This window comes from Physeter macrocephalus, chromosome 12 (assembly GCF_002837175.3).
Source record: "Physeter macrocephalus isolate SW-GA chromosome 12, ASM283717v5, whole genome shotgun sequence".
Taxonomy (NCBI): Eukaryota; Metazoa; Chordata; class Mammalia; order Artiodactyla; family Physeteridae; genus Physeter; species Physeter macrocephalus.
The window spans coordinates 53,900,561-53,911,877 of NC_041225.1; the positions used below are offsets into that span (position 1 = coordinate 53,900,561).

Below are 11,317 nucleotides of genomic sequence, written 5' to 3' on the forward strand. Positions count from 1 at the left end.
TCCCCTGCATCGGCAGGCGGACTCTCAACCACTGCGCCACCAGGGAAGCCCCTCCCGTCTTTTTAAATCGTTATAGGACATGTTTCCCACCCCTACAAAGCTTAGTAACTCTGTAGCATTAATGATGTCAAGGTGGAAACTGGATGTTTCGTGTCCCAGGACATGTTGTGTTGTATTGAATGCACCGTCCATTTGGATTGAGGAGACAAGTCAACAATAAGGAGCCCCTCCATCATCTCTTATGAAAAATGTCCCCTTCTTTTAGAAATGTATGTCCCGGAACCAACTAATATACCCATTGAGAAGACAAATCATCGTGGAGAGACTGACCTGGAGGTTCCCCTGTGGCCCACACCTAGTGAAAATGACATTATCCATATCCCCAGAGGTAAGTGCCAAAGTCAGTTGAGATCTGTCTAGTCTTGTGTATGGTTTACTTTTTTTTTTTTTTAATGTTCAAAACTTCTTTTGGGTAACCTTTTAAAATACGTGCCCAAGCTAAGTTCAAATAACCACTCCAAGAAAGACCTGCTTGGCTGTAACATATATAACAACCCAGGATTATGAAATAAGTCTGCAGGTAACTGGGTAAAATGCCTCTTTTCTGGTCCCACATGCTCAGAGGCTTAATAATGATGGAAAGAAATATGTCCCTGGTCATAAGAGCTTGGTATCTGGAATTTCTAAGCCATCTCTCAAATGTATGTGTGTGAATAAACTTTGTAAGCAGAGTAATAATAAATTACTCAGTTGTCCCTGTGCATTCTCTACTAAGCATTTATGCATTAGGTTACCCTCTACTTCCACGTAGTTTTCACCCCATGAGGAGTTCAGTTTATTACTAATGTGTTGATTTTTCCACTCATCAGCCTTTAGTCCATGTGGTTTTTTTTTTCCCTTGCTCTGTCCTTTTAGTCATGTGTAATAGAGATGTTATTCTGCCTCTCAGCAGCTAAGTGGTAAAGCAAGGCCAAGTTCCTGTCAATCTTGCCTTCTCTCTAAAAGTAGTCCTCTTGATCAAGAGTATAAGCTTGCTCTTAGTCATGACTCAGTACTGCCTCCTGTCTACTCCAAGGACATTTTCAAAATCACTGTTAGACCATTTTTATATTTCTTTTGGAAGAAGCAGTATTCATTGCTTGAGAGATTAATGGTCAGTTACTCTAGATATTGTAAGTGTTATGCTTGGATCAAGCCAGATGACCAGAGCACCAGATTCCTGGACCCAAGTTTTGGCTCCTTATATAATTGCTGACTGAATGGTGCTTCAACATTATGTTTACAGTCATTCAGTCAACAAATATTAGTGCCTACTCTGTGCCACATACTGATCTGGATGCTGAGCTTTAGTCATAAGAATAGCCATATTTATTATGTTACGTTGAGGACTCCGTATATTACATAATATTTCTGTTACAAAGACCCTGAGGAGAAATTTCTTCATATAACAGTAGCAAGAAAATTTATGATTCTCCTAAGCAACTGATCTGTTTTAATCTTAAAGACATTGTGAATCTTATTGATGATGCTTATTTCCATTTTTGCTTTGGCTGCTAGGAAGCTTAAAGCTAATTTTATGGCCTGCTTTTTGCATCAAAACAGAATTTAAGGACTAAATTTTGTAACAGACCTCAATTGAAGCTTCATTTTCCTTTCCCCAAGATTTTCCTTAATTTACTTTTTAATCTTCACTTCCAATATCATTTGGAATGTGGCAAGGTGAAAATTCATTCTTTATTCATTGTGTTTTTGAAACCTGAATTCATCAATAAAATGGTTACTTTTACCTTTGGCATTAGAAACTACTCTTTTTTTTGGCCGCACTGCACGGCTTCTGGGATCTTAGTTCCCTGGCCAGGGATGAAACCCACACCCTCAGCAGTGAAAGTGCGGACAGAGTCCTAACTACTGGACCACCAGGGAACTCCCCCCTTTGGCATTTTTCTTGATGCTGATAAATATGTTCCCTTTTTTCCCCCCCTTCCTATAAAGTATTACCATCTACCTCTCTAAAATGACTAGGAAGGGTCTCTTCTTCCCGTCCCCCCACATACACATAGAAGGATATTAATAAAAATCTGAGTTTTAAACTATAGACAGTATTAACATCACAAAGCTGTACTACTTCATGAGCTGAGTTTCCAGAACAATTTAAAAGCAAGTCCTTTTGATTGCTTGTGTTCTGCATCTTTCGCTAACCTTGTCTTTGATGCATTTAAAGACATCCTGACTACAGTGGTTTATTTGAAACAAAAGAAAAGAAAAATAAGGAAATCTTCAGAGAGTGCTCCTGATTGGTGTCTATTTAAATTTGTTATCTCTGTCTGCAGTGTTCATTCCAAGAATGATTTAAAGGAACAAAAAGACCATTTATAAGAGCAAAATTAAATGTCCCTTGTACAATAACTAAGGCAGGAAAATGATCCAGTAGGTCCAGTGAGTTTTCAACAAGTTTATGAAAAGTATGGCATTTTTGCTTAGAGCTCAGTAAACCAGAATATTAACCAAAAGACCAAGCTCTTGATTCTGGCTTGGTTTTTACGAGTACACTACTAATTACCCTTAATCTATTACACTACTAAGTAGAAGCATATACTTTGTCTTAGTCTCCTATTTGTTAGTAAACAGGGAGCTAAGCTGATGTTTCTGCTTCAAAATCTTAGCAGACCATAAAGGTTAACATTAATCAAAATATTTTCAGTAGTCTAATTTTAGTCACTTTAAAAAAATGTTTTTAAATTTATTTATTTACTTATTTTTGGTTGCATTGGGCCTTTGTTGCTGTGCACAGGCTTTCTCTAGTTGTGGCGAGCGGGGGCTACTCTTTGTTGCAGTGCACAGGCTTCTCACTGCGGTGGCTTCTCTTGTGGAGCACGGGCTCTAGGTGCGCGGGCTTCAGTAGTTGTGGCACACGGGCTCAGCATTTGTGGCTTGCGGGCTCTGGAGCACAGCCTTAGTTGCTCCACGGCATGTGGGATCTTCCCAGACCAGGGCTTGAACCCGTGTCCCCTGCATTGGCAGGTGGGTTCTTAACCACTGTGCCACCAGGGAAGCCCTAGCCACTTTTTTTTTTTTAAAGTCTACATAAAATTTTCTTATTTTCTTTACTAGCTAGAATCAGCATCATCCTGCCCAATTACTAAAACTTCTCACCCTAATATTTTCTTTTTTACATCCATCCCTAAGAGCTCTGCCCTCTCATAAGAGCTCTTTGGATCCACATTAGACTTTAATCATATTTTAGCCTTAAAGGACTAGGAAGCAATAAAACCACGTTGCTGATCTCTATTTGCAATGTAATTAAAATAATCCTTAAAAATTTTGGTTTAGGTAATCAACGCTTGTAATTTTTTTTTCTTCTAGACGTGGGTCCCCTCCAGGTAGATTACAGAGATAATAACAGGCTGCACTCAGGAGAAGATTCTTCGCTGGACTCCATTGCCTCAGTTGTGGTTCCCATAATAATTGGCCTCTCTATTATAATAGCATTCCTGTTCATCAATCAGAAGAAACAGTGGATACCACTGCTTTGCTGGTATCGAACACCAACTAAGGTATTGTACTGACAAAGTTTCAGCCTCTTAAACGATCAAACTAGGAAAGCTTATATGCTTAGATTTCCTTAGTTGCTTGATATCTTCTCTATTAGCCAGTGAAATGTTTACTTTGCTCTTCATAGCTTCAAGTGCACATTAAGCTGTGGTGATCAAGATATATAGTATTTGCCCTCGGCTAGATGGCTGGATGAAGTCTCCATCATCCATCAGTTAATGAATCCTGACCTTTCACAGATCCAACTTCCTGGATTTACTTTAAAGTTTTCAAATAAGCAGATACCCCTGGATTGATTCCTAAGTGACTGCTGTTTACATTAGAAATTAAAACTTGGTCACTTGGTATTTCTCAATCATCTATCAACTTCGAATTGGGAGAGGAAGAAAAAAAATCACAAGGTTAGGGAGATAACACACAGAAGAGGGCAAGAGGAGAGCTAAAAGATCATGACAATGTACAAAAGTCCAAAGGACAGGGAGATGTGTCAAAGGCAGGCAGAAAGAAAGGTAGCAAACGATGAAGAGATTGTGTGAAATAATACCAGACAAGGTGGAGAGAGTCAGATTTCATATTGCAGGGGAAAGAATATGTGTTTGTTGTCAATACAAATGCAAAGGGCCTCAATCTTCCTATTTTTAAAAGCAGGAAATAATTCATTTTCATAAAGGGAAATAAATCATAATTCCTTGGAACACTAACTCTACCTTTTGCAGTCTGGTTTTTACTAAAGAAAAAAGATATACAACCTCAAGAATTGAAAACAGCCTATTTATCATACAGATAATACTTTCACGTAAAATTTCTGTCAGATGGTTACCCTACCTCTGATTTTCTTACAACAAATATGTAAACTGCCTCTGTGCTGGGCACATGCTGGGTCAGAATACAGGGCTGCACAAGACACAGTCCCTACCTGCAAAGCTGGGGAGAGAGCTGCTCATAGTGTGTATGGCTGGATACAGACAGACTGGCCCACCCTGGGATGCTGATTTTACAGCCTGATAAGAAATGGTCCGTTTATCTTAAAATCTGCCTATCTGGTACCTTCCACTCATCTTTCAACCCTCTTAAGCACTAGTCTGTACTTCAAGGACTTGAAAATAATTATGTCACTTCCGTATTTTCTCAGTTCCTTCATCCCCTCCGTTTGACATAATTTATTGACATTTCACCCTTAAACACAGTTTGTCAGTATCCCTCATAAGCGTATATATAGTTGGCAGCACTTCCCCTGGTGGTCCAGTGGTTAAGGCTCCACACTTCCACTGCAGGGGGCACAGGCTGGATCCCTGGTTGGGGAGCTAAGATACCACGTGCCATGCGGCGCAGCCACAAAAAAAGTATAGTTGGCACCAGAGCATGATGTGAACCCACGTCGTCTGCCCATCCATGTGCTGTGATGCTGTTTTCTCACTTGAATGAGGTACTAAATATCTGTTGATTTGAGATAGGTAAAGCAGCTAATTCTTTGTGGTTCTTGTTCCTCCTCCCATTAAATAGCCTTCTTCTTTAAACAATCAGCTGGTATCTGTGGACTGCAAGAAAGGAACCCGAGTCCAGGTGGACGGTTCCCAGAGAATGCTGAGAATCGCAGAACCAGACGCCAGATTCAGTGGCTTCTACAGCATGCAAAAACAGAACCACCTACAGGCAGACAATTTCTACCAAACGGTTTGAAGAGAGGCAGTGTGGATGAGGTTTTGAAAGACAGAAAAACGACTCAATCTGCTCTTAAACTAGAATTCGTGCACTTGCTTAGTGGATTGTCTTGGATTGTGACTTGATGTACAGCGCTGAGGACTTCCTGGGCTGGGCTCTGTCGACAGCAGCGTGCAGAACAAGCATTCCCACTCTTCCTCAAGATAACTGACCAAGTGTTGTCTTAGAACCAAAGGTTTTAAAGTTGCTAAGATATATTTGCTTGTAATATAGCTGTAGAGATACTTGGGGATGGGGACAGTGAGTTTGGTGGGGGCGAATGGGTGGGAGGGTGGTGTTGGGAAGACAAATCGGTCAGCTTGGCTTGGGGAGAAATCCAGACCAGTGGCCCAGAGGATATTTTTTTTTCCTGCCGCTCGGAAGACTTGCACTGGTTGCTGCAAAGCTCAGGCCGGAGTGAGCAGGAAAACAAAAAGGCCTTGCGATCCAGCCGCCATAACCACCTTAGACTACCAGACGAGCACATCAGACCCTTTTGATAGCCAACCCAGGCCTAAAGCCACATGCTTCTTTTATATACAGTCACAGCTGCAGTAGGTGGTGAGGAAGCAAGAGAAACGGGGTAGCGACGTTTCTCTAAAGCGGGTGATTAAGGATATATACAGTTATACTTTTTGCTGCTTTCTTTTTCTTCCAAGCCAATCAATCAATCAGCCAGTTCCTAGCAGTCAGCAAATGAATAAAACCCGAGTCGTTTCTTGATGTGAGCACTGGAGCTTTTCTGACAGCAGCGTGGCAGGAAGGAGAAGAGGGTGAAGGACACCAGGCATTTCCAGGGGCTATTACTTCCTTGTTTGTTGTTGCTTTCTTCTGTTCTGTTCTGTCGGTTGTTCATAGTTTTCGTTGAAGCTCTAGCTTAAGAAGAAACTTTTTTTTAAAAAAAAGACTGTTTGGGGATCTTTTTTTCCTTATTATATACTGATTCTACAAAATAGAAACTACTTCATTTTAATTGTATATTATTCAAGCACCTTTGTTGAAGCTCAAAAAAAAATATGCCTCTTTAAACTTTAGCAATTATAGGAATATTTATGTAACTATCTTATGCTTCAGAAAAACAAAAGTATTTGTGTGCGTGTGTATGTAATATATATGCATATATATTTATACACATACAATTTATGTTTTCCTGTTGAATGTATTTTTATGAGATTTTAACCAGAACAAAAACAAACAGGCATTCCATATCAGTGCTTTTGATCACTTAAATTTTTGATTAACACAAAGTCTCAATCTATTTGCAGTTTAATTGGGAAAAGAAACGTGTGAGTGTTGGGTGTGTGTGTGTGTGTGTGTGTGTGTGTGTGTGTGTGTGTGTGTGTGTGTGCGCACACGCCTTGAGCAGTCAGCATCATACCTGCTACGGAGAAGGTATTCCTTTATTAAAATCTTCTTCCTCATTTGGATTTGCTTTTGGTTTTCAATTTGCTCACTGGCCAGAGACCTTGATGGCAGTTTATCTGCATCACTAATCAGCTCCTGGATTTTTTTTTTTCTTTCAAACAACTGTTTGAAACAACTACTGGAATATTGTCCATAATAAGCTGGAAGTTTGTTGTAGTTTGCCTCAGATATAACTGACTGTATACTATAGTGTTAACTTTTCAAACAGCTCTTAGCACTTTTATACTAATTACCCATTTGTTGCATTGATTTTTCTTTTTAAAATGCTTGTTGTGAAAGACACAGATACCCAGTATGCTTAATGTGAAAAGAAAATGGGTTCTGTTTTGTAAAGGAACTTTCAAGTATTGTTGTAAATACTTGGACAGAGGTTGCTGAACTTTAAAAAAAATTAATTTATTATTATAATGACCTAATTTATTAATCTGAAGATTAACCATTTCTTTTGTCTTAGAATATCAAAAAAAAGGAAAAGAAAAAGGTGTTCTAGCTGTTTGCATCAAAGAAAAAAAGATTTATTATCAAGGGGCAATATTTTTATCTCCAAAATAAATTTGTTAATGATATGTTACCAAAATAGACTTACATCAGCCTGATTAGTATAAATTTTTGTTGACAATTAATCCATTCCTGGCATAAAAAGTCTATCAAAAAATTGTAAATGCTTGCTTTTTGTTTTTTCAATCATGGCCATAGTATGAAAATACTAACAGGATATAGGACAAGGTGTAAATTTTTTTTATTATTTTAAAGATTTGATTTATCCTGAGTGCTATATCTATTACTCTTTTACTTTGGTTCCTGTTGTGCTCTGTAAAAGAAAAATATAATTTCCTGAAGAATAAAATAGATATATGGCACTTGGAGTGCACTATAGTTCTACAGTTTGTTTTGTTTTCTTCAAAAAACAAGGCTGTAAGAGGATTACCTGCAACTTGATTCTTGGCAGCAAATAAACACTTTGACTCTAAATCACACAGTGTCACTTTCAGAAAGATTCTGTGTCTGAGATGAGAAAGATGACTCGTCCTTTTACTTTAAGGCTGTCAGTTCCAGCATCACAAGCAACCCCAGTGCTTCTCTCAGAAGGCAGGCCTTTCCCAAGGAATCCTTGTTAAAAAAAAAAAAAAGGTGTCTCTCCCCCGCCCCCGGCCCAGCAATCAAGTGTACAGCACGGGGATGCTGCTGTGAGAGAAACTTAAAACCTACCTGTTGTCAGTCACAGATCAGAAACATGCCCATCTCATCATTAGTGTCAAACTCATTCATCATGTGTAGGAGAAAGGTTGGAGGGGGAAACCCTAGGGTTTTACTAATGCTGAAGAAAGAGGTTACCAAGCAAAATAGGGGAAACCTCATTAAAAGGGGACTTGGAGTTGATTGATAGGAAAAAAACAGCATATTTTTCATACATTTCAGATGCATCAACTTAAGAATGAACTATAAACAGACCACTGTTGAGTCGCTTCAAAAAAAAATCTCTTGACTCTTTAAGATGCCCTCCAAAGTGATATTTCTTCAGTATAGGACAATTTTTACAAATTCAGATTAGTTTAAATTATTAATATTATTGTATCAGTATGCATCTTCATCAATTCAAGGGCAAGGGACAAATTAGTTCCACATATTCGCTATCAAATAAGACATTAATGAAACAAGGAGGGGCTTCCCTGGTGGCGCAGTGGTTGCGCGTCCGCCTGCCGATGCAGGGGAACCGGGTTCGCGCCCCGGTCTGGGAGGATCCCACATGCCGCGGAGCGGCTGGGCCCGTGAGCCATGGCCGCTGGGCCTGCGCGTCCGGAGCCTGTGCTCCTCAACGGGAGAGGCCACAACAGAGGGAGGCCCGCATACCACAAAAAAAAAAAAAAAAAAACAAGGAACCATCTCAAGTTCCACATACTCCTAGAGAACGGCTTACGTGCCACGCTGGCATCAACTCCAAACTGAGCTACTGCCTTTGCGGTCCTGGTGTCCCATTTACTGAGCAGACTGAGGGATACGGGTAGCTCTGTATGCTCACAGATGTTTAAGTGGAATTTTAAAAGCCCGACAGCAGGTCCTATACAGACTCTACTTACACTCATGTTGTCAATGGGAAGAAGCTGCCATGGCTGTTAGGAATGTCTCACGGACCCAGAAAAAGAACAGGACTTCCATCATTCCACAGCAGCTTAGCACGATCTGAAAAAAGTCCCTCTCTCCCCTCCTTAGCATCATGAGGCTAATCAAGATTTCACCAGCTCACACGTTGTAATGATGGACAATGTGTGAACAGTGAGGGGAGGAATCCAGCACTGTTAAGGGAAGAAAAAAATCAAAAAACCAAAAACTCAAAAATAAAGCTCTCAAGTGTATATTACCTTTTTTTTTTTCCCAACATTTATTAAATGACATTGACGTGATTGGAACTGGCAAAGGTTTTTCATGACTAGTGATGGATCCATGAGTAGCTGTTTCTAGAATTAGTACTTTAGGAAAACACATAGGCATGAATAAAATATAACTAACAGGAAATGGGCAATGCTGCAGCATACAGTTTCTTAAGCACCTTATAGAATACAAACTCCTTTTAAAGGACACTTCTTCACAGACAAGTGAAATGAAGCATTGAAACCTCTAAAGTTAAACAATACAAGATTCTGAAAGTAAATGGCATCTTAATGGTTAAAATATGAACAATGGTGAAACGGAGCAACCTCTAAAATCAGACATCTCCAGCTGTTTCGATATTGACTAAGTATTAAGCCAAGACAACACATAATCTGGTTTCCCTTCTTCCAAGAACACCTCAATTTTTAAGTCTTAGTCTCTCTGGACAATACTGGTAGGTAATATTTACACCGACAATTCTCTTACAAAAAAATCAGTGTTGGTTCTTGCCAGCACTGAAAAATAATGAGTATAAATCTCTCAGTGATTTGATCTAGTTCTTGAGTGAGTGCAGTTTAGATCTAGAAAGCCTTAAAAACTCAAACAGGCATGAAAAATATAACTGCACGTGCACAATTAACATCACTCCCCCTTACTCTATAAAGCTGGAAAAGAGAAGAGTTCATAATTGTTAGTATTTAACAAAAAAACCATCTCTAGAATTCAAAAGAGTGCCATAGTTCCCTCGGTTCATAATATAAAGCATTAGAGAAGGCATGATCTAGTAATACTGAATCACAAACCCAAGTTCTGGTGTCCTGAGTTTCCAATAGCAGGAAGGTAATGGTAGCCAGCTTTCAGAATAATGCTATAAGCAATTTAGTTTGCTGTCCACAGAAGATAAAGCTGTTCCCGAAGTTATGCTGCCCTACGTAGGACACAGAACTAGACGAAGAAAAACAAAACAAAAAAAAGACTTAAATAGAAATGAATATTTTGTATATATTTACACAAGATGTATATATATTTATACACATTTTTATGTACATACATTTTATATGTATATAAAAAACACCATTAGAACTCAACATTAATGCAAGGATCTATAGTAGCAATTTTTTTCTAAGGAATAAAATGCTACACCCAACAATGAAACGTTTTCTCAAGACACATTGATTAGAATTGCCCAGAAATGAGATACCAAAAGGCCATGTCTCTTAGGGTACCACTTAAGAGATATAAACCCATAACGTTAGCCCTGTACGAGGCTTATAACACAGCAAACGGCTCCCCAGTGAAGTCAAAGAAGGATCCAAGTGTCTGCACACAATTTTCTTCCTATCTAGGGTCAGCACAGTGGCAGCCAGAGCTACACTACTCGCCTTTGGCACAGCTATTGAGGGCCGGGGTGGGAGCAGGCTGCGGGGGCGTAATCACACAGCAGTGAGAAAGAGAAGCTTAAGTAGCCCATAGGGCATCCATCCCACCTTTTCCGGGCCAAATGAGGCCACTTTTCTACCTTCTTTCACTTAACTTTGCACTGAAATTAAGGTGGTATATGTAGGCAGCTAAGCCATAGTCACTGGCATTAAAAACAACAAGGAGAAAGTCCCACCAGGAAAGGGGAAGGAGAGTCCTCCCTTGAGCAATACCCTCTTCCTGGGCAAAATGTTCTACTGGTCCCCAAGGAAGAGAAATCACTAACTGGCTATGGATTTCCAGAATGGGTGGAAAAGAGCATTTTAAATAGCCCTCCATCCTCACCTTCCCACGCACGTTAACTCCTTTGAGTGCTACACTCCCCTCTTCGTTTTCTCAGAGTAGAGTCACCCTTTAGTCTGAACCCCAGCCTCTTTTCTACCCAGTCCTCACAATACTAAGCCAAGACAAAAACCACAACACATGCACACAAGCAGCTCGTCAGCGGCAGGTACTGTCTAGCTAGACCTGCGCTCGCAGACCACAGCCAGCGGCCCGATCAAGGGGAGCAGAGCTGGAGGCATGCCGCCTCCCTAGGGCAGGCGGTGCAGGGTCACGGTTACAGTCCCAGGTTTTCAGGGAAGAAAGGAAAAATCACACTCCCACCATACGACCCAGCCATCCCACTCCTGGGCATACACCCTGAGAAAACCATAATTCAAAAAGAGTCATGTACCACAATGTTCATTGCAGCTCTATTTACAATAGCCAGGACATGGAAGCAACCTAAGTGTCCATTGACAGATGAATGGATAAAGAAGATGTGGCACATATATACAATGGAATATTA

At 40.0% G+C, this 11,317-nt stretch overlaps 2 protein-coding genes across 8 annotated transcripts in view; one reads left to right on the top strand and one right to left on the bottom strand.

Annotated features, from left to right (window-relative positions):
- The window catches only part of CRIM1 (cysteine rich transmembrane BMP regulator 1), a 222,166-nt gene extending 215,373 nt beyond the window's left edge, over window positions 1-6,793 (top strand). For 5 of the 6 annotated variants that reach the window (XM_028496713.2, XM_024118670.3, XM_024118667.3 and 2 more), the window contains 3 exons: window positions 266-388; window positions 3,364-3,554; window positions 5,056-6,793. In XM_028496713.2, coding sequence (XP_028352514.1) covers window positions 266-388; window positions 3,364-3,554; window positions 5,056-5,232 — 491 coding nt within the window. In that variant the 3' untranslated portion in view covers window positions 5,233-6,793. The remainder of the gene's footprint in view (window positions 1-265; window positions 389-3,363; window positions 3,555-5,055) is intronic. The other variant, XM_024118668.3, reaches the window with a different exon arrangement.
- The window catches only part of FEZ2 (fasciculation and elongation protein zeta 2), a 44,738-nt gene continuing 39,667 nt past the window's right edge, over window positions 6,247-11,317 (bottom strand). For both annotated transcript variants that reach the window (XM_024118671.3, XM_007113494.4), the window contains one exon: window positions 6,247-9,993. In XM_024118671.3, the coding sequence (XP_023974439.1) occupies window positions 9,977-9,993 (17 nt within the window). In that variant the 3' untranslated portion in view covers window positions 6,247-9,976. The remainder of the gene's footprint in view (window positions 9,994-11,317) is intronic.